This window comes from Oryzias latipes, chromosome 18 (genome assembly GCF_053564925.1).
Source record: "Oryzias latipes strain Hd-rR chromosome 18, Olatipes_Hd-rR_3.1".
Taxonomy (NCBI): Eukaryota; Metazoa; Chordata; class Actinopteri; order Beloniformes; family Adrianichthyidae; genus Oryzias; species Oryzias latipes.
Genome location: NC_136254.1, coordinates 20,812,002 through 20,834,130, shown reverse-complemented (window position 1 = coordinate 20,834,130; position 22,129 = coordinate 20,812,002). Strand labels below are relative to the sequence as shown.

At 44.4% G+C, this 22,129-nt stretch overlaps 1 protein-coding gene across 1 annotated transcript; it reads right to left on the bottom strand.

Annotated features, from left to right (window-relative positions):
- Positions 1-200: 200 nt before the first annotated feature.
- On the bottom strand, positions 201-14,497 carry polr2a (RNA polymerase II subunit A). Its single transcript, XM_023965809.2, has 29 exons — positions 14,157-14,497; positions 13,392-13,524; positions 13,161-13,297; positions 12,864-13,037; positions 12,492-12,773; positions 12,242-12,403; positions 11,942-12,162; positions 11,733-11,865; positions 11,520-11,644; positions 10,678-10,888; positions 10,388-10,597; positions 10,131-10,299; positions 9,942-10,036; positions 9,139-9,342; positions 8,830-9,052; positions 8,569-8,752; positions 8,316-8,487; positions 7,318-7,423; positions 6,905-7,110; positions 6,566-6,829; positions 6,260-6,467; positions 6,089-6,189; positions 5,160-5,264; positions 4,888-5,070; positions 4,601-4,804; positions 4,331-4,517; positions 4,144-4,257; positions 3,910-4,059; positions 201-2,906 (listed from the first exon to the last, which is right to left on the bottom strand). Exons 1-29 carry the CDS (start codon positions 14,241-14,243, stop codon positions 1,756-1,758), a joined length of 5,901 nt encoding a protein of 1,966 aa, XP_023821577.1. The 5' UTR covers positions 14,244-14,497; the 3' UTR covers positions 201-1,755.
- Positions 14,498-22,129: the final 7,632 nt, after the last annotated feature.

Genomic DNA, 22,129 nt, shown 5'->3' with positions numbered 1-22,129 from the left:
TTGCATATAAATGTTTTACTTTTTCTCCTGGACTATAAACCAATGACATGATCTGATTTGCAGAAGTCATAATTAGAAAAAAGCCACAAAGTAGATTTTTAGGTAGATTAGAAATCAATCACTGACTAAGCAGTTTATAAGGTAATGTCTTAAGACTGTAAATAAAGAACTACTCAACCTTCAATGACAAATCAGACAGGTGTATTAAAATTTTTATTTTGTTTTCAAAAACAAACAGATAAAGAGAATGAGATAATGATTCCATTGCTATACAGTGGCAACTTTTAAGTTAATTATTTTGCTTAACATCAACTTCTTCCTCAGCTTGAAACCCTGAATCGCCATCAGACCAAAAAAAAAAAACAAAAAAAACAAACAAGCATCTTCTGGGAGTCCGGATGGCCTGAGCTGAGGTGAAGACAGCGCCAGCACAGAAAGAGAGGAGCTCGTTCAACTCCAGTCTGAGCAGGTAGAAACAAATAAATCTGAAGAAGTTCAAGGCTTTTCAGAACTAAAGAACGTCAGGATGTGTTTCACTTCTGCAGGACTCCCAGTCTCACAACACACAACGGTTCCCCTCATCACAGGTACAGACGAGTAGAAAAATACAAGGAAAACACTGATTTTTTTATATTTTTTTTTAAAGAAATGAGGATCACTTGTGGAAGTAAAGGGAGGGGATCAGAAAGTTCAGCAAACTCCAACCGTGTTGAATGTTGTGATGGGGAAAAAAGAAAGAAAGATGCTTTCTCTTCCAGGTGCACAGACGGCTACCTGACAGTCCCACTGTTTGGATTAAAAAAAAATGCTGCTTGGAAAATCATGTTCACACTAATGTAGTGGGTAAAGTTTGAGGCCCAAAAAAACACAAAAAAAAATCCAGCCTCTATGTTGTGAATAAAAGGCCAACAGGAGGATGAAATGTTTCTCTTAGAAATGGGACAAAAATGATCAAACGAAAGCGGCTTGCTCAAAAAAACAAAAAAAACATTTTTTTCAAAAAGAGAATGATAATTCAAACTACTTCTTATGTTTTTAAACATGAAAAAGATTTTTCTTTTTTTATTATCTTTTTATGAATAAGTCTGAAAACTGCTATTGGACCAGCAGACGATGCTGGTGGGTGTCGTCGTCTTTCAGCTCACTGAAGGGAGAGGCGGCTCATCTATGAAGTCTACTCCAACTCAGGCCTTCTTCCTGCAAACCACTTTCTTTCTCCAAGAACTTTTATTCTTTAAAATAAAGGAAACAGGAAGTGACGAAAGCAGCCAAAAGGTGGAACTAGAGACTCCTCGATAGACACGGTTTTCACTCGTATTGCCTCAAGATCTTGGGTGTTAATGTTCAATAAATACAATCTACTTTCTCAGAAAAGCTGCTGGGAACAAGTAGGACCTTTTCAAGGAGAGACAGAAGCAACCGGCGTCAGAGAACGAGAGAAAGACGGGAAGCGGGAATCCATGTATCCGACCCGCATTGTCCACATCTTTTTTCCTCCACTCAGGGTTCCCAGTTTGTTTAAACATCTCGTGTTAAGAAAAGATTTTCTCAAAAGGCAACCTTTTTTTTTTCCTCTTCAGTTTTAGTCTTTCAGTTCTAACATTTCAGGAGGGGGTCAAGTTGGAAAGCAGAGTCCCCCCCCCCCCCTTCTTGCACGGGGTGAATGATGTCAGATGAGACCTCTGCGGTGCCACCAGTGTGCCGTCCTTCATGTCTGCTCCTCAGCTGCCCTCCCTCCTCCTCCTCCGGGGCACATCAGTTGTTCTCCTCGTCGCTGTCGTCGGGGCTGATGGCCGGGCTGTAGGTGGGGGAGGTGGGGCTGTAGCCGGGGGAGGTGGGGCTGTAGGTGGAGCCTTTGGGACTAGTTGGCGAGTATGTCGGGGATGTGGGGGAGTACTTGGGGGAGGTTGGGGAGTAGGTGGGGGAGGTTGGGGAATACTTGGGGCTGGTGGGGGTGTACGTGGGGGATGTGGGGGAGTAGGTGGGAGACGTGGGGCTGTACTTTGGAGTCGTCGGGGAGTAGGTGGGAGAGGTCGGCGAGTATTTGGGTGACGTTGGGGAGTACTTCGGTGAAGTGGGGGAGTATTTGGGCGAGGTGGGGGTGTACTCGGGAGAGCTCGGGCTGTACGACGGTGAAGTGGGGGTGTATTTGGGCGAGGTGGGCGAGTATGAGGGAGAACTGGGGCTGTATGAGGGGGAGCTGGGCGTGTAGGTGGGCGACTGCGGGGTGTAGCGCGGACTGGAGGGGGAGTAGGATGGAGAAGTGGGGGAATAGGATGGAGAGGTAGGGGAGTAGTTGGGACTGGTTGGGGTGTAGTTAGGAGACGTTGGGGAGTAAGAGGGAGACGTGGGCGAGTAGGAAGGAGACGTTGGGGAGTAGCTGGGCGACGTAGGGGTGTAGTTCGGGGACGTGGGGCTGTAGCTTGGGCTGGTGGGTGAGTACGAAGGAGAGGTGGGGGAGTAGGATGGGGAGGTAGGGGAGTAGGACGGAGATGTGGGGGAGTAAGAGGGTGAGGTGGGGGAATAAGAAGGGGATGTGGGCGAGTAGCTGGGGGATGTGGGGCTGTAGCTCGGCGACGTTGGGCTGTAGCTCGGGGAGGTGGGAGAGTACGAGGGAGACGTTGGAGAGTAGGAGGGGGACGTAGGGGAGTAGGAGGGGGATGTAGGGGAGTAGGAGGGGGACGTGGGCGAGTAGGAAGGAGACGTCGGGGAGTAGCTGGGAGACGTGGGTGAGTAAGAAGGAGAGGTTGGGCTGTAGTTGGGGCTGGTGGGGGAGTAGGAGGGGGAGGTCGGGGAGTAGGATGGGGAGGTCGGGGAGTAGCCGGGGCTCTGAGGGGTGTAGCCTCCTGGGGAACGAGGCTCGTAAGCGGGTGAGGTGGGCGAGTAGTTTGGTGACATCGCTCCGCCTGAAGACAAAAAACAGACTTTTGTGAGAAAAAAAGAAAAAAGAACAGATTTCTGCTAAAACGCTGAGTCATGATTCCAAGAGTTAGTCAGCTTTTATGACAAACGGATCAGAAAATGTTTTATTGTCTCTGCAGCCCCCAGTTTTGTAAAAACACCACCAAAAATGTTCCAGCAGAACCTCGATCACAACTGGAAGCACTGATTTTCGTTAAAATTTCCATCTCCAAAGCCTTTTGCTGTAGTTTACAACGGCTGTTTTGGGTTTCAAGCCGAACAAAGGTGAAACTTTCTTACCAAATTAAAAATTCTCAAATTAAAAACTAAAAGAAAATCTGTTATTTTGCATTAAAAAAAGAAAATTGAATTGAATTTCACTTCAATCAAAATGGTGTTTTCACGTGTTCTTGTAGCGTTTTCCTCATGATGGACAGAAAAAAAATTAGAAATTACATTTCTGAGTATTTCTTTATGTAAATCGTGTGAATGTCGTTGGTAAGGGCATATTTGTCCTTCCTCTGGGCTATCAGCAACGGGGAGGGGGGCGGGGTTACTCCCACAACTCAAACATTTCTAATGAACTTCAGAAACTACGTTCAGGAAAAAGTGACGGTTTTTTGTTTTTTGTCTAAAAACAGCATAAGCATAAGTCGAAGACGACTGGGGCGCTTAGAAAACAGATCAAAAGGTGATTGGAGACTTCAAAGGACAGGATTCACTAAATCCAGCTCTACTCAATGCGGCAGTAATCTTTAACAATTACAGAAATAACAAAAAAAGGTCAAATAAATAAAGACAAAAAAATTAAGATTATTCTCAAAATATTTTATATCTGCTTTATACTTTATATATTTTAATTGTTTACATTTTTAAAAGAATCGTTGCCAAGACTCAAAAGCAGCAAATGAAACGCTACATTTTTGGTTAAAGAAAACGGGTCAAATGTGGATCGTGGTCATCTGGGGTTACTCAGGTGATGGGTGTGGTGATAAAAGGGGCTTTTACCTGGAGATGGGATGTACGGACTGAGCGGCCCCGGGGATCCTGGGGAACCAGGAGTGGGAGACCAGGCGGGGGAGTAACCAGGAGAGAATCCACTGGCGTCCGACGCCGCGCTGGGGGAGAAACCAGCAGCTCCGGGAGTCATGCCGCTTCCTGTTGGGCATAAATCAAAACATGAGCGGAAACGTAAAAAAAGAATAGTGATGATGACAAAAAGCAGGAGGGGGGGTCACGCACCGACACTGGGGGACCAGGCGCCGTAGGCTGGAGTGGCTCCTGTGTTCCAAGGCGTCATGGCAGGAGACATCCCGCTCATGGGGCTCGGCACGGAGCCGAAGAACATTCCAGTGGCTGTGGATTTGAATAAAGGTGAGTTTTTTTCTTTCATGACCGCGGTGTCGTTTCCGTCCTTTTCTTCACTTACGTCCGGCTACGCTGATGCCAGGAATGTTTGTTGGGATCTCCATGCCGTACTTGCACTTCTCTGCATCCAGCAGCAAGTCGAAGCAGCCCGTCCCCGCTGGGGCCAACTGGCCCAGCATGATGTTCTCCGATACGCCCTTCATGGGGTCACACTCGCCGTGGGACGCCGCCTCCATCAGCACATCCACCTAAAGACAAACACGGAGAAAGGTGTAGAAAATGTTTCCAAATTGAAGACTTCCTTCAAACTTGAAGCAAATCTTTTTTTTACCGTTTCCTCAAAGGAACACTTCATGAGCGGTCCCGTGTCCTGCCGGTTGATGCCGTGACGCGTGATGGCCATCAGGTGGCCGCGGCAGGTCATGGTGTCGCAGAGCAGAGCCAAGTGGCGGTAGTTGACGTAGGAACCGTCAAAGGAGATGACGTGGTACAACTCCCTCTCCAGCGCCTTCCGCACGGCCTCGATCCCCAAAACCTGCCGGTGAAGAACGCCTTCGGGTTACAGCCGCGTGGAGGGGATGCCTTCAGAACGCCACGATGCAGCGACGCCAATAGTACCGTAAAGATCTCCACGATGTCGTTGGACGTGGTCCTGACGGGATCCACGTCCTTCTCGCTCAGCACCCTCATGAGGCTCACGCCGTCCGTCTCCAGGATCCACTCCTGCAGGGCCTTGAACTCTCCGTCCTCGGTGATGATGATCTTCTTCTTATTGTCCGTCTGGGGTAAGTGCATGTAGACCTGAAGGGGAAAAGGGGGCAGAACTCCAGTTTTCTTAGCTGCTCCTGACTCAGTGGGAGACGCTGCGGAGGAAATGTCCATCCTGGTACCTTGCTGATCTGCTCGATGCCCTGCAGAGTCATGTCCGTCAGCATGTTGGACTCGATGCACCGCAGAAACACGTCGTCGTCCATTTTGTCCACCACCTCCTCATCCTGGACGAGAACACCCCAAGTACAAGCTTTAATTAGCGTAAAGATCAAAGAAAAAGTTGCTTTTGGTGTTTTGAACGTGTTCTTGTAGCATTTTTAATGATGATGGGGGACTTATGGAAAGAAAATTCAGCTTAAAATTACATTTCTGAGTCTGTCTTTATTCAAATCGTGACACAAACGGCAGTTTGAAAAACAGATTTGTGATGAGGAAAATACGCTGGGCGAGTCACAAGCTCCTCCCCCATCCCACGCAAACACAGGTGTGCGTTTTCCCCGGCTGGATAGCTCCGACGTTGCTCGCCATTTTTGTTGCACTGCTAACGTTAGGTTGGGGGTGTGAGGGGCTGTAAGCTAGAGTGGCGCCGGTTTTTAAAATAATCGTCTATTTTGCTTATAAACAGCCCAGATTGTTGAAACTTCAGGTAAATAGACACTGAACTAGCCGCCATTTTGGGTTTTCCTTGTGGCGAACACGCTCTTCTGAAAGACGGGATCGTAAGGTACATGCTTGTCAAATTTAGTGCTTGTGCCATAAAAACGCACGATTTGTCTAAACTATTAACCAAACCGTCTCCGCTAAGCAAGAGAAGGTGTAAACAGAGAGCTCTCAGCAATGGGGAGAGGAAAGGGGGGCGGCGGGCAGCAGTCCTGCCCACAACTCGGAGGCAACTTTCTGATGAAATTCTGCAGAAACTATGTCTGAGAAAACAACAGAGCCTTTTGTTTTGATTTAGCTAAAAGCTGAATCTTCATAGTTAAGAGACCACTGGAAATGTTTTGACAATAGATCAATCGGAATGGGACTTGAAATCATCTTTATTCACCTCCTGGAACTTGTTTTCATCGCTGTTCATGATTCGGATTCGCAGCACCAGCTTCTCCGCGTTGTCGTCATTAAAAATACAGTTCAGGTCATCCCCAAAACCTTAAAATGAGAAAACGGCGTTATTGGGGCTCCTTTTTTCGTAAAAACAGAGCCGAGTCGGATGATCTACCTGCGTTGATCTTCTCGGCGATTTGCTCCATGGTCAGCTTGCGGTCAGTCATGTGCTTCCTGTCGAGCTCGATGCGCAGCAGCCACGGGGAAATCCGAGTCACGTCGAAGTCGGGCATCTCGTAGTAGACGTTCACCCACTCCTGGTCCTCGGCCACCACCGTGTTCTGCGGGTTCGGGTCGTAGTAGATGGCGGTGTTGGCCGTCACCTACAACAGAGAAAGTGTTAGATGATCAACTTCAAACGCAAAAAACAGAAAGAGTTGATGTGCAGGACTGAAACCACGGCGGCGGCGTCTTCTCTTACTTTGCGCAGCGTGGTGTGTTCCAGTCGGCACAGGATGTCCTTGGCTCTCTCGGCGTCGCGTGCCGCCTGACCCAGCAGGAAGACGGTGAGCGAAGGCGTCTTGGGCCTCTTGGAGATGTTGATCAACTCCTTCAGACGGGGCACACCCAGAGTCACGTTCTTGGCCGACACGCCGGCGTAGTGGAAGGTGTTCAGGGTCATCTGTGTGGCCGGCTCTCCTAAAGACTGGGCGGCGAGCGCGCCGACCATTTCGCCTGGATGGGCCTAAAGGGGAGCCACAGTTTCTCATCATTTTCCCGCCTGCGCTCTGATGTAGTGACTTTACGGAAACAGACGTACGATGGACTGGTTGAACTTGGTCTCGATCTCTCCTAACAGCCAATCGAAAGCTTCCGTGGAGAGGCGGAACTCCTCCGTCATGCGCTTGGAGCAGAGCGTTGAGCGCAGGTGGATGTTGAAGAGCAGGGTGGCGTTCTCCTGAGCCTGTCGACTCAGAGGGTCATCGCCGTTCACAATAATCAGCTTCTTGCTCAGCTCCTGAACCCCTGAGAGCAGAAGACGGAGAAACGCGTGAGGCGTGGAACCACTTTTTATGTCCGGGGTGTTTAATAAGCTTCCGCAGACAGATTTGCTGTGTGTGTTACGCAACAGCTGAGGATTTAATCTGGTGGTTTTACTCGGCGTGTGAGGTCACCTCCAAGCTCCGCCTCCAAAACCAAAAAGGAAACCCAAGAAAATAAATATCAGCGTACCCTCGACCACTCTCAACGGGTTCAGGTCCGTCGGGGTACGAGGGTTAATTCGAAAAATCTTCTGGGCGTTCCAGATCATTCTGGCCAGATTGCACGGCAGCACCACCTGCAGGACAGAAGAGGCATCACACGAGGTGCTGAAATCTGGTCATTTTCCTAACACAGCAGATCCAATTAAACAGAATCCTTTAGAAGACCCACTGATGAAAATTGTGTTTTTAACACTGGATACACTTTTGTGGGATTTTTCTCATGATGGATGACAAATGTAAAGAAAATTGAGATTAAAACTGCATTTCTTTAATTCAAATCATTGAAAAAATATACTTGTTATATAGCAAATATGCTGCTCCTGGAATTGGAATGAAAATATATTTCATATTATATCCTCTTTTTTGCATTTTTAAAATCCCTTTTTTGTTTTAAGATAAAAGCATTTTATGTGGGTTTTTCATTTTGTCAAATAAATGCAAATTGTATTTTTGTGGCATATTTTCTATCTATATCTACATATCTATGTATCTATCGATAGATTGATAGATAGATATAGATATATATATTTAGATAGAAAACTAGGATTAAAATTGCATTTCTAAGTATTTATTTATTCGAATTGTTGTGAATCCGGAGCAGATGAAAATAATCTTTTTTGAATAAAATTATATTTTTGACGCAGAAAACGGCCTACTTCACTACAAGGTGGCGTGTAAACAGAGAACTCTCAGCAATAGGGAGGGGTTGCTCCGCCCACAACTCCAAGGTGAATTTCTGATAAACTGCTGCTGCTCTGCAGAAACTATGTCCTAGAAAATGGCACAGGTTTTTAGATTTTGTATAAAAACAGTTCAAAGCTTAAATACCAATGTGAACACTTTGACAATAGACAAATAGAATATGATGAGAGAGGCCGTCCTTTGGAGCGTTTCTTGTTGAATCTTTTGAGTCTTTATGATGAAGATTCTGCTGAGACGAAGTCCTCTGAACTCAGGTCGACTCACCTTGCTGTCTCCGGTGGGAAAGATGGCTCTGAGGATCTCTCTGTCCTCCTTCATCTTGTCAAACTCCTTCTCCAGCACGCTTTGAACGTGAGCGTTTGTCATCACGTCTTTGACCACGTCCTCCTGCAGGACCCTCCTCAGCGCGCGGTCATTGGTGCAATCAAACTTGAACCTAAGCAGAAGACGAGAGGAGGGGGATGGGTTTCAACCATGAAAAACCGCTGAGGGTTCCCGGGTCCGTGACGGGACCTACTTCTTTTCGAAAGCCTTGTTGGAGGGTTTCAGAGACGCCAGGTTTTGGAACTCCACGTTCTCTCCTGCCAGGCCGTCCTCGCCGTAACGCAGCTGCACCACCTGGTTGATGGAGTTCCGCACGGTGGCATCATATTTCACCATGACAGACTCCATGGATTTGATCAGACGGCGCTGGATATAACCTGGAATTAAGAGCATAGAAATTGCTTTAGGCATCTCAGAGAACGAAAACGACAAGCTGCTGCAGCTCCAGACTCACCGGTCTCAGCCGTCTTGACAGCTGTGTCGATCAGACCCTCTCTGCCTCCCATGGCGTGGAAGAAGAACTCTGTGGGCGTGAGTCCTGCCAGGTAGGAGTTCTCCACAAAGCCTCTGCTCTCGGGACCGTAGTCGTCCTTGATGAAGTGAGGCAGCGTGCGGTGCTTGAAGCCGAAGGGGATCCGCTTACCCTCCACGTTCTGCTGCCCCACCACGGCGATGACCTGCACGAGGAGGGAGGAACGCCATCAGGCCACCGCTACCCAGACTCCACCAGTTGGGTTTGAAGACATTCAGGCAGAAATCGAACCTGCGAGATGTTGATCTTTGATCCTTTGGAGCCGGCTACCACCATGGACTTGAAGTTGTTGTATTCAGACAGCGACTTCTGGGCCGAGGACCCGGTTTTGTCACGGGCGTCGTTGAGGATGCGGTTCACCTGGTTCTCAAAGGTCTGCCTCAGAGTGTTTCCAGGGGTTGGCTCCAGCTCGTTGTTGTGCGCCTTCTCAATGACCTAGAAGGGTAAAAACAGAAAAATAAAGTAAGATTTAATCTTTGGAAGAATCTGGAAAAGTAACCTTTCAGATTTCCTTAGCAACGGACGTTTTGGTTAACCACGCCCACATTCCTAATATGTCCATCTTGAATGTCTATTGTTTTGTCAGTGATTTATGTAATAAATCTACAACTTCAAATTCCCCCCCCCCCCCCCCCTTTGTGGCTTGCCAATAATGCTCGAGGAGCTAGGAGGCGATAGATGGAAATCCCTGAATGTCTAAACTGCACTTGTGGTTGTAGACTTAACCTGGTGGCGTGTGTGAAATTTCACTAAAACAAACGTTTTCTTTCTCTGTGTTCTAGGAAAATGAGAAAAATCAGCAAATCTCACACTTTGCCACATACTGTTCATAAATCCTGTTCATTTTTTGACGCTTACGCCCTCTGTGATGTCATCAAAATTTCATTTTCCCCAGGTACTGGGGCACATTTTGGTGAGTTTTTGATAATGTGGCAGGAGCTAAAGTTTGGCTGAAAGGCGCCGTAAGAAAGAAGAACTGCAAAACTATCTGGTCCTCGTGATCCAGGACGGCTGCAGACCGTCAGTATTCTCACTTCTATCACATCCTGCTTGGCTTTCTTGATTGTGTTCTGGATGTCCAGGTACGTCTTTGCATCAGCGATGGAGTCTCCAATACCGATAGAGTGGCCTATAAATGGAAGACATCGATTCGTAGGATCAGAGCCGATCCACCGCCTGACATTTCTTGAGTTAAGAAGCCATTTTTTTTCCTGATTCCTTACCCTCAATGAGCAGCCAGTTGTTGACCACAGTCTGGATGTTGGAGTAGAAGAGTCTGGTGATGTCGTGGCCCATCTCCAGGTAGGAAATGTGGACCAGGGAGCCGGCTGAAGTTCCTAAAGACTTCTTACAGAGGATCCCCATGATCAGCTCCCCGTTCTCCACGATAACCTTCAGAAAAAGGCCGTTCTCAGATTAGGGCTGTTGTTGTCGTTGTTACCGTCTTCGGCCCATGTGTGAAATGGTCCACGTCGTGTACCTTGGTGTCTCCGGGTGAAATGTGTTTGTAAGGCCCGCTGTCCTCGTCGTCGGGGTGGGTGCTGTGCGTGCGGATCACGTTGATGTGTCCTGGAATGATGAGGCTGAAGATCTGCTTCCCCGTCCACAGAGGCCGCGGCTTGAGGATGGCGGGCTGGGGCATCTTCCCGTCCCAAGTGGAGAGGAACATGAGGAGGTTCATCACTTCCCCCTGCCAGGCGGAACAACGCAGGGGTCAACGGAAGTGAAGACGACTCGCCACCTGCTGTTCCCGCGGCGACAACGCCTTACCCTCTCCAAGAAGACGTCCCTCTTTGTGAATTTGCGCACGGCTGTGAGCGTGTCCTGCACGATACCCATGACCGGCCTGTTTGACTGCGGAGTGACGATCATGCGAGGCACCATGGCGAGCTCCTGGATCTCTGCTCTGGTCTCCAACGACTGAGGCAGGTGGAGGTTCATCTCATCGCCGTCAAAGTCGGCGTTGTACGGGGTGGTGACACTGGATGAAGAGAAGGTGGTGTGACATTTGAGACCATGTGTGCAACTTTGGTTTTACTCTTTAAACCAACAAACACAATCATTATCATGGTCCACAGATTTCCTGGATCGATTTCAGAAAAGGGTTTTATTTGTGAACTTCTTTTTCCCCCTAACATTTGTGCCATTTGTTCTTAAGAAGCGCAATATCAGATCATATCGGCGTAAATATCAGGGAAAAAATCTTTGTTGGGGAGTCCATTTACTTTCTAGTAGTTCTTTTTGACAAACAAAGTTGTTTTTGTTTTTCATCCTGTATTGTGTATTTGTTTAATTAAAAGGGGAAGTTTAAGGTTTTTTTTTCTTTTTTGAGGATATAAAGAAAAACAAACCTTTAAAAAAAAAAAAAAAAAAAACTTCTATTTTTTCACAAAACCAGCAAATGGCTAAAATAATACAGCAGAAAGTCTCAGACTCTTAATTTTTTCCAACTTAAAAAGATGAGAAAAGTTTAATTTTCAATGTATATCCCTTTAACTGTGGGACATAAAATGTAAAGTAATCCAGGATATCGTGTTTAATTTTTAAAGAATTTATTTTTATTAAAAAATCTCTATTGTTTTTTGTTGGATGGTCGGGTCTAACTTTGGTACCTGAGGTTGAGTCGAAATGTGGACCAGGGCAGAATCCGCACTCTGTGCCCCATCATGGACATTTTATGTAGTGTAGGTTGTCGGTTGAAAATAACGATGTCTCCGTCACACATGTGCCTTTCCACCTAAAAAAAACAACAGTTTTTTATCAGAACAATGTCTTTTTAATCCAATAAAAAAAAGTTTCTTGTGAAAAGAAGAAATAAATCTGACCTTGTAGCCAATTTGCAAATGAAGGTCACTTGGTTTGGGATGGAATCGCAGGTCGATTCTGTCTCCGTTGTCCCGAATGATGTATTTGGCGCCCGGATACTGACTGTTGCCTCTCCGTACCAGTTCTTGCAATCTAAAAACAAGAAAACCCATTAGTTTCACCTCATTTGCTCCTTAAACCGCCTCTTTAATTTGTCAGACTTCCTTGCCTGTCAATATTAAAGGGCGTGACTATTTCGGGGAAGGTCATGTTGGCTGCGATGGATCGCGGCACGCCCACTTGGTCGATTTGCAGGTTAGGGTCTGGGGTGATGACAGTTCGAGCTGAGAAGTCCACACGTTTGCCCATCAGGTTTCCTCTCACGCGGCCTTCCTTTCCCTTTAGGCGCTGCTTTATAGATTTCAGAGGCCGGCCAGACTTTTGCATCGCCTGGGAGAGAAAACAGGTTGAAACTAAGCAGCCAAGTGGAACAGAGGCGGTACACCGTATTCTCCCAATGTTAAAGTACCCTTGGTAAGCCTGGCAACTCGTTGTCAACCATGGTGGCGACGTGGAACTGAAGCAGCTTCACGTCTTCAGCAATGACGTGCGCAGCAGCGCCGCTCTGTTCGTTTCGTCTCAGCTGGTTGTTGATCTTGACGATGTCAGCCAGTTTGTGGGTCAAGTCGTCCTTTAGAAAATAAGTTAAGAATCTCAAACGTCACCCCACACAAAGGAACAACAAAAGAAAGATTCCACATGGGTTCATGTCTCAGTACCTGGTTGCGAGCAGACCCCTGCATGACCACGGCAGGCCTCACAGCCAGTGGCGGCACAGGCAGCACGGTCACAATCATCCACTCTGGCCGAGCGAACTTGGGATCCATGCCCAAGATGAGGTCTTCTTCATCCGAGATGCGTTTAAAGATCTCGTGGACGCGCTCTGGACTCAGCAGGATTTTCTTTTCCTGCGAATCCTCGTTGACGTGTTTCCACTCGGCAAAGAGCTCCAAGCCGGAGCGGCGAATGCGAGGCTGGTAGCGTCCACAGCCACCGTGACCCTGTGATACAGATAAGTACCAACAAAGAATGGATTAGATTTCACAGGAACATTTGGAGTTTCATATGAGCTAGTAGTGACAAAGAGGTACCTTCTCCTTGGTAATGTCCTCCTCGGTGTCCTGCTGCTCCACCCCAAACTTGTTGTCCATTTCCTCCCCTCCTTCACAGATGTTTTTGCCTTTGCACAGCTCATAAACATGGGTTAATCGCTTCCTCGGCTGGCCTTTGGATTTTGTCAAAATGTCTTTGATCTTGGGATTATTCTGCAACCAAATGCAAAGATTATATTAGAAGCAAAAACAAAAAAGCCATATTTAAAAGTCAGAGGCTAAACTCTTGCAAAATTTAAATAAAATTATACTTTATTTACTGTAAAAAGCACCTACCGAGTCCACCAACAGCTTGGAGCAGAAGAAGCAGACACACCGGAGAACCTTCATGATCTTTGATATGAACCCGACGTGGAAAACGGGCTTTGCCAATTCTATGTGCCCAAAATGGCCAGGACATTCTGTCATGTTCCCTAAAAACAACAAATATATTATAGTCGCCCCTAAAATCAGGTAAGGAAAAGATCCCTAACCCAACAGGTGATGGGATGCATTCTAAAACCGTACCTGCACATGTCTGACATCTCCCGGAGCGCTCGATCACCCCTTGTCTTGGGTCCATAAGGCCACAGAGTTTAGGACGTCCTCCTTCTGTTGTCTCGGGGTATTTGATCCCCTCAGTGGTGACTGACATCCGTTTCTGAAGAAATACATAACATTTTGATACATTTCTTAATAAATAACACAAATGGGAATAATTGCAATAATTATATATTTATCTGAACTTTTTTTGAGATATCAATGCATTAATCTGTAACCCAAAGGTAGAAATAAAGCTGCTAAATCTAAAATATGTTACATGACTTACAAAAAACAAGTAACTTCAGCACTTCAAATTTTGGTCAATCAAAAGACATGTATTTTCGAATTGTTAAAAAAGCAATAGATTTTATTCGTTTAGAGACCCAACACGTATACATAAACAACAAAACTGCACAAAATAATCGAAATCACGACCTCATGGTGGGCAAATATGTTGCATTACATTGATATACAAGGGGTTTAATTCATGTGATAGCATAAATCATTTAAGAATATGTTGTGCTTAAAGGTTTTTCCCCCGAACTTCCTGCAACATGACAGTTAGCTCTAGCCTGACACGACTAGCTAGGCTAGGCTAGGCTAGGCTAACAAGATTTGCCAGTTGTCAAAAGATACATTTATTGGTTGTTACGGTTACACTACTCAATACATCAGTTAGCTATAGGCCATGTGTTAACCGTGAGTTAATTAATTCATAAAAAACCCAACCCCTTCAAAAAGATAACCTACAAGCTCATCGGGACTGATGATGCCGAATTGTACTCTCTTGATCGTGCGCAGTGGGCATGCGCTGTCGCCGGAGGGCGGTCCGTGCATCCTGTCTATTCAAAGAGACGCGTCCTTCCTCGGCACGCTGCTTTGAGAACAGGAACAGCCTTAAAAAATGCCACCACGACTCCGCTCTGGGCGCCAACGGCGACCGCAAAGTATCCGAAGGCGATGTTCCGGGACCCCTGCTGTCGGATACTTAAAATGCGGGATTTTTTACACTTTGGTCCCACTTGAGCTGAACCTGAACTACTCCCTTCCCCTTTTCCGATCTACACTCCGGAGCGCTTATAGCGCTTCTGAGCGTTGAGGTGCCCAGCTCCCGTTTATATAGACCGAGAGCGTTGCACGGGGTTACATACCCAAAACAGCAGGGACTTTCTCTTCGGAAGGTGGGACATGAAACATAGTAGTATAACGCTCATTGGCCACTCCAGACAGCTATATAAATAATTAATACTGTCGTGCGCACAGCCAATTAAAGAGCACGGTTCTGTCCTCAACGAATCAGAAGTGTGGGCGGGCATTCACTTTATTTTACCGGATTCCTATTGGCTCTACTGACTCAATTTGGGCGGTGCTCAGTGTATTTTGCATGGAGAGTTAAAATATTCAGCTCGGCCTTTTTGGATTGGTCCCTCCTGTTGTTAATATTCAGTGCTGACAATGAGATACCCAATAGCTACGATGAACGCTACCTCATTTGTATAATTTATAGAAAGTCCACCCTTTTTCCGATGTTGCCCGAGCATGGCCGATGTTCCTTTCTACCCTCAGAGCAAAAATAAAAAAATCTCTGTCCCTTCCTTCGTCTCGCTCTGGATCAGCCTGGGCTCTATGAAAAGAGGCTCAGAGTTGAGGCCTGTTAAGGGCTTATAGGAAACCAGGAAATAGCCTAAAACATAACATTTTATTCTCAAAACATGGCACACTGGATTATTTTTAATGAAATTTTTACAGCGGGCGATTTTTTTTGTTTCGGCTTTTGATGCGTTTTTATGATCACTGGGACTCAGCTTAAAGCACCGGACTCGAGTGCAACCCCTCACCAGCTGGTGGACAAGATTGGCAGCTCGCCTCACAGGAAAGTCCGGGAGAAGCCTCAGCTCTTCGTTGAAGACGAATATTTTTTCGGAGGTTGGACTATTACGAATTTCAGATGTCTGGAATAGTTTTTTCTCTGTTAAGAATGATTGACTTGTTGTATTTATTACGTCTTTTTTTGTTTAAAATCGTTTGGATAGTGTTAGGCCATGTTGCGAAAGCAGGCAGAAATGCTAAGGTTTTGGCGGTCGAGTAATACTTAGTAGTACTTTTGTCATTACACAGCGACATAACTTATAACTAAACATGTTATCTTTAAAACAAATATTCAGCTTCTATTTTTAAGTCTACTCTTCTTTTTGCAGATATATTATACTTTATTTGCGCTAGCAATTAATTTAAATAGCTTGGAGTCTTAACAATGTCGATAAATATATTATTTTAAACATTGACTATTATGCCTTTGATTGTAAATTAGCTTAATTGTTTAATGTATTCGAGTTGTTTTATTTATTAACAATAAATAAGGCCTACACTATATCTCGTACTGTCGAGGCCTGACAGCTTAGCTAGCCACGTCGTTAGCCGACATTTTTATCGTGTTTATTTACTTTTGTCTTTATTTGTAAAAAAAAAAAAAAACATTAATATGCTTCAAATATAACAATCTTTTGTTGTTTACATCGACGCAATGGTCAAATTCGTTTGAAAATGTCTATTTTTTAAGGATCGTTGCGAAGGCTGCTGCTATTAGCATCTTCTCCTTTAGCACTCAACATGGCGGCGTTAAGCGGTAGGCTTCTTGTTGTGAACGAAGAAAGATGGAGCCTGGCATTTTTCGGCTTTGGCCCTATCACCTCGACTCAAAAAACCCGTCACATTAGGCCTATTAAACCCACATTAACTTGAGAACATTTAAATTTATTAAAACGTTTTCTGACGTTTTTCATAGCGTCAACGGAAAGTTTAAATGTACGAGCGATTAGTTCATTTGTTTCGTTTCTCTCGGTGTCGAAACTTGGGGCCATTTTGTTAGCTACGTTCATTTCGGGGCTGTTATCCACAAAATAAGGGCTATTGTTTACGTTTGACATCTACAAAAACAGCTGGCAATCTTCTCCATATTTCCCCGTTGGACATCTTTAGGGCGTTCGTAAAGTTAGTCTTAATAAATGGATATAAATCTTGTCAAAAGAAGCAGCTTTTTTGCTGTTATTTTTTTAAAATATATCTCATAAAATGAACCAGGCTACTTATTAATGACAATTCATGTCTATTCACTTTCCACCACCCAAACTATGACTATCAAGGTGAGTTATTGACATAGAGTTATAATGTTTTTATTACATTTCATTGAGATTCTCAAATATGAATTAATAAAAGAATAATCTGAAGCCATTTTTACTTAATCCTTTCTTATTGAATTGTGTATTTTATGTAATTACATAAAATAAATGGTGTCTGTATGAATGTCAGAACATTGTATTGTTCTACAGTCTTTTGTGACAATAAAGACACTAAACAATGATGGTGGTTCATGTGTTTCATCCTCCGGGGATTACACTAGATAAAGGTTTGACAGTGAGAACCACACTTTACTGTTATAATCTGTAAATAATCTTTTTGTTTTCTCTCTAAACAGATTCATTAAAAAAAACCGAGGCTCAGAAATTGGATAAATGTGTCATCTGTAGGTTCTACAGGTACTTAAAGAAGCCTCTGTTTAGCATTATTATAGAAAAGCCGCATGGAAACTAGTGACAGTACATCACTTTGTTCACCATGTGCCATCAGTACACGGTTCCCGATTGGCTAGTTGGCGCCCTCTGGTGGTGTAAAAGGGGATATACTGAAATATTGCACAACTATGCTTTAAATGCCAATCCAGGAAGGCCTTTGGAATACTTTTTGTAGGATATCATGTCTGTTATGAACAGGTTTGGGCTGAATTTGATGATATAACAAGTCAAAGTTGTTTTATTAATTCCCAAAGGTCCACAAAGGTAATACACTCGTTTTTTTAAGTAACATTTCTGAGATAAATATAACCAAATCAAAGCTGGAGTGTAAGTCTTATGTCACAAAAAAATAACAAAGTGATTATGTGCTGTTTTTCTTTTTACTACATTCTTGTAGCATTTTTTTGGACCATAGTTTTTTTTTTTAGAGGGCTTAAGCTTTGTGTCAGATTTCAGCACTAACACTTTTTTTATACTACTACTTATATTAATGCTAATTTCTTTATTAATCGTCTGGTTTACTTAAAAGGGACTTAAAATAATGAAAGCAATGTGTGACCTCAAATGGATTTTCCAAGAAAGAATAGGAAATCTGTAGGGATTTTATACAAAAATGTTTTTTGTTTTTGTTTTATTATAGATATTTTTGTTTGGAGTTGATTCCTAGTGAAAGGACCGATCAGAGGAGGTGAAGATGTGCATATATAGGGGGAGCTGTTGTCTGGGGATGGCAGCCTTGACAGTGAGTGTTTGCTTTCATGGGTTGGAGCGCAGTCAAGAGGAGGAGGAGCGCAGGGAGGTCGGCAAACAAGTGGAAAGAGGAGGAACAAGGCCGGGGTGAGGTAGGAGGAGCAAATGTTTATGTTGTTGGCTAATTTAACTTAGCTTCTGAGGGTGTAGAAGCAGAAAATCCTTATGAAAACTATAAATAAAACCCAAGTATATGACAAATGTGGTCAAAAACTCCATAATTTCCTCAAATATTTGGGTACATTTTAGGCAACCTGAAGTCTGTGACAGGAAGTAAAAAGAATAATGTTTTCTTTTTTTAATAAACTACACACCAAGACTGTTTTGCAATTAAAAGAGGATCCTAAGAGTCCTTTGGAACGGGCCGGATCGCGTCTTTCCACCAGAGAATGTCCTGTTCTTTGGGGTGTTTGTTTTGGCCCACGTCAGCCTCCGCCAAGCATCTTCATTTTTCATTCATCCTTCCCAAACAGCCTTTGATGTGTTCTCAGCTTCTGTCTTTTATTCCAGATTTACTATTCAAGCAGCTCATTTGCAGAAGTAGAAGAAGAAGAAAAAAGGAGGGGGGGGGGGGCAGGAATGTGAAGTGATTTGACACGTGGGAGACACAAGAATTTTCTGGAAGATCTGTGTTTTGTTAAGGTCCTTTCAGCTCCTTTTCCTGGAATTATCTGGGTGCTAAATTAATTGCTCCTTATCCCAACTTGTGCTGCAATCGGCTTAGTGGTAATCTCGGGTTCTCACAGAGCAGCCAGCCCGTCTAGGCAACGCCGCCGCTCCGAGCCGTCCTCTCCTTCCAAGAATTTAACCCCTGACGCTGCTTTTCACTCACATTTACCTCCATTCTTTTTAAATCTCGCAAATCAAACTTTGGTGCCCTTTCCTGTCTCCGTCTTACCTCCTCTAAACCTAAGTGGACACGCGATGTCTCCCGTTTCTCGGTGCGAGGAAATGGTCCTCTGTTTCCTCTGTCATGATGCCAATCCCTGCTAAAATCAGGTTTCTCCTGCCACCTCTTCCTCTGTTTGACTTCCTGTTCTTTTTTTCTTCATCCGTACACTTGCTGGACATCCATGACTCCTTAACCCCTTCACCTATTCAACTCTTTTAACGTTTAACCCTTAGTTATATTTACAATATCGTAGCTTGTTGAGCTAATTTTGTTTTTGTTTAAAAATATTTTAAGATCATTTGGGATTTAGGTAAAATTTTCACAATATCGTTTTAAGGCAAATTTAGACATTCTTCAATTTTCACGCTAATTTGGTATTTAACTATTGTCTTTTTCTTATGCTAGCTCTTTTGCCAATTTAGGACTAGTTTTAAGCTATCCTAGCATTTAGACTTTTTTCAGTTAGATTGCTTTAGCATTTTGAAAAATTATTTGCAGCTATTAAACAAACATTAAGCAAACATCAACTTCTTGAATTACTTTGGAGTCAACAAAATTGCTTTAGTGTTCTTTATTTCCAGTGTTTTTAGTTATTAGCTTAAACATTTTTAGCTCTTAGCTTCAGCATTTTCATCAGCCACACTCAGCTTATATCATTCACATTATCACTGTTATTTATTGGTCTTTAGATCTCATATTTTTTCTTCTGGGAGGTTCTCATCTTGGTGCCCCGTGTATATGGGCGTGCAGCAAAACAGGGATGTTTACTGCGCCCTCAAAAATGCAGGCTGTCTAGAAACCGGAAGCACCATTGCCCTGAAGCGCAGCAGTCCTCAGCCAACATGCAGCCACTTCCTCCTCTTCCTCACGGCTCAGCAGCAGCAGCAGAAAAAAAGAAAACAGCCCTCATGCTTATCAGAGAATTATACACCCCTCCCCTCTGCTGCCGTCCGCCTGAATGGCGCACATACGCAGCAGGCCTTTCAGCCGGCCCTATCTCGCCTTCTCCCATTCTCTGGTGCCCACAGACCCCCCCCCCCCCCCCAGTCCAAACGTCCTTCTCCCTGCCAGCACAGCATGCCTAGGTTTGCTGCCTGGAGATGGAGGAGCTAATTAATTTGATTTAGCCCCCCCATCTCCCTTTTAGACAGTGGAAAAAGCAGCCGTCCACGCCACCTTCTCATCTCCTCCACGCCAATCCTGCCACCAACCCCCTCCCAGAGGATTTTCCATCTATCTTCTCAGCTCTCCTTTTTGTTCCCGTCCAAACATCTCTGACGGCGATCATCTGCCTGCAAATCAAACTCAATTTAAATTGAAGCAACAACCCCAAACTCTCGGTTGAGATGTCAAAGTCAGATTTAAGCCTCGTAGTTCCACAGAAGAGCTTCTGTTTGGATGTACGCGAGTGTGGAGACGCTAATGTGATGCCATGTGATGGCGTTTCAGGCCTCCAGAGTTCCTCCTAAGCCTTTCTACCCTCTAAACTTTCCCCTTTTTTCTGCAGGTTTATTACTGAAAAGGGAGTCAACTTTCTGGCTGAACCCCTCATTTATGCTAGTTCTTGAAAATGTCCATTTCTGACCAGAAGCTACCTTTTGTCCTAACCTATTCACTGTTTTAACCTTCGATGCAGTTATGTAAGCTTCATGGCTTCAGGATTATGATAAAACCATTGACTGCATAAGAGAACTGGAGCAAGTGATGTCCATAGAAAATGAATTACTTCTGGCTCCAAACTAAATGAAGTAAATTTAGTCGCTGTTTTTTCATTGTACGGTCACCGCCATGTTGGAGCCAGGCGCCGTCAGTGAGCTGCAATTGGTCCGAGTCTGTGTAAAGCCAAATCTGATTTCTTCCCCTACCCCCTCAGCTTCTCTTTACTGCTACATGTAGCCCTCCAAGCTGAGAGTGATGGAAAAATAGTGTCTTCAAATTCTGACGTTACTACCACTTGATGATAGCATCAATAGATAGTTGCCAGTGCTCGAAAAATACATAACAACAGTTTTATAACTTCAAAAACTCATGCTAAAACAATACATCACTACTTACATTAAAGTGTTAACTTCTGTGCCTCAGAGCCCACCCACGCGAAGAAATGCATTTCTCTTGGGATCACCCTACTAGCGGAGGAATGTCCAGTCCTTCGTCCCTAAGGCTCCTCCGTAAAAAAGTTCGGACACCGCTACAGCTCCAAATGTCCCTACAATTGGAGCAATAGGGAGTAGCTAGAGGGTTAGGGAAAGAACTTGGATTCAGCCTAAGTCACCGTTTCATGGCAAACACTCTCGCCGATCAGGAGTGAGCTTCGTGGAAATCAACAACCTCACCACTTGAAAGCGGGCCCAGGAGAATCTGTCAATCAAATGTTTCGAACGTTGAACATGACGGGCGAGCTGTTGACTGTATATGAGTAGTGGACTGAGCGACTCCCCCTCCCTCACTTTCCAAATAGTAAGTACCCGGTGGGTCCAAGAAGCCAAAATCCCATGGAGAAATAAACAGCCATTATTCAATCATTCTGTTTGTCAGAATGGTAAAAGGTGTATCCTTGTATCCTATCCCAAGGCAAGAAACAAATTTGTAATCTTCTGATCACAGGTCGACCGCTGCACCACCATTCTTCCTCCACTACCTTTTTTTTAAATGTTTTCTTGCCAATCCTAATTTTTCTTCATTATATATTTATTTCTCAAGTGATAGTTATTCGAAGTTATAAACTGGCCAATGACATGACTCAATAAAAATACGTGATTTAACGTCATACGTTTGACTGACAGATTCTACAGAGCCCATTTTCAAGTGGTAGGGGTGTGGGCTTCCAACAATCTCACTCCTGATTGGTGAGACTGGGTGCCATCAAAATGTTGACTCAGACTGACTCAGACCCATCACTGCTCACTGACATCGTCTGGCTCCAGTATGGCGAAAATGTAGCGACTGCATCAACCTCATTTGGTTGGAGCTGAAAGTTAGCCATTTTTTTTGGATGATGTCACTCTCACTTGTTCCAGTTCTCACATACTGTCAAGAGGCACCAAATACTTTTATTGAGTCTTCTAATTGGTCAGTTTATAACTTGAATAACTTTCACTACAGACAAAATGTGATTTAAAAAAATTAGGACAAGCAAGAACATGTTTAAAAATAGTAGTAGAGCAATAAATATTACTCTGACAAAAGAGGTCTGTAGGATTTTTGGCTTCTTGGAGCCAGTTACTCTTAGGAACGCCAGAGGGGAGGAGTCGCTCAGTCCAGTTCTCAAATGCAGTCAATGGATAAACCATGTAAACATGCTTAAGTGTAATCATCAATTTCAGTGTAAAATGTTATCCAAATCTTATTGCTGACTTTGTGATATAATTGTGTGATAATTTAAGCATGTTTCCCGCTTTTTAGTTCTAATTAGCTCGAGGAATTGAGGTTTTGCTAGAAAATTCCCATGTCTGCAGACACCCAGCACACGTTTCTGTGAACAGCAGAGGAGTGTGAGCGCATGGCGTGCC

Bases quoted from the DNA above. Each gene is read 5' to 3' on its own strand.
- polr2a (XM_023965809.2), bottom strand. From the start codon at position 14,243: ATGCACGGACCGCCCTCCGGCGACAGCGCATGCCCACTGCGCACGATC. The intron at 13,298-13,391 runs GTACGGTTTTAG...TGTTGTTTTTAG, and splicing joins GAGATGTCAGACATGTGCAG to GGAACATGACAGAATGTCCT. The intron at 7,424-8,315 runs GTGAGTCGACCT...TCTGTCCTGCAG, and splicing joins TTCCCACCGGAGACAGCAAG to GTGGTGCTGCCGTGCAATCT.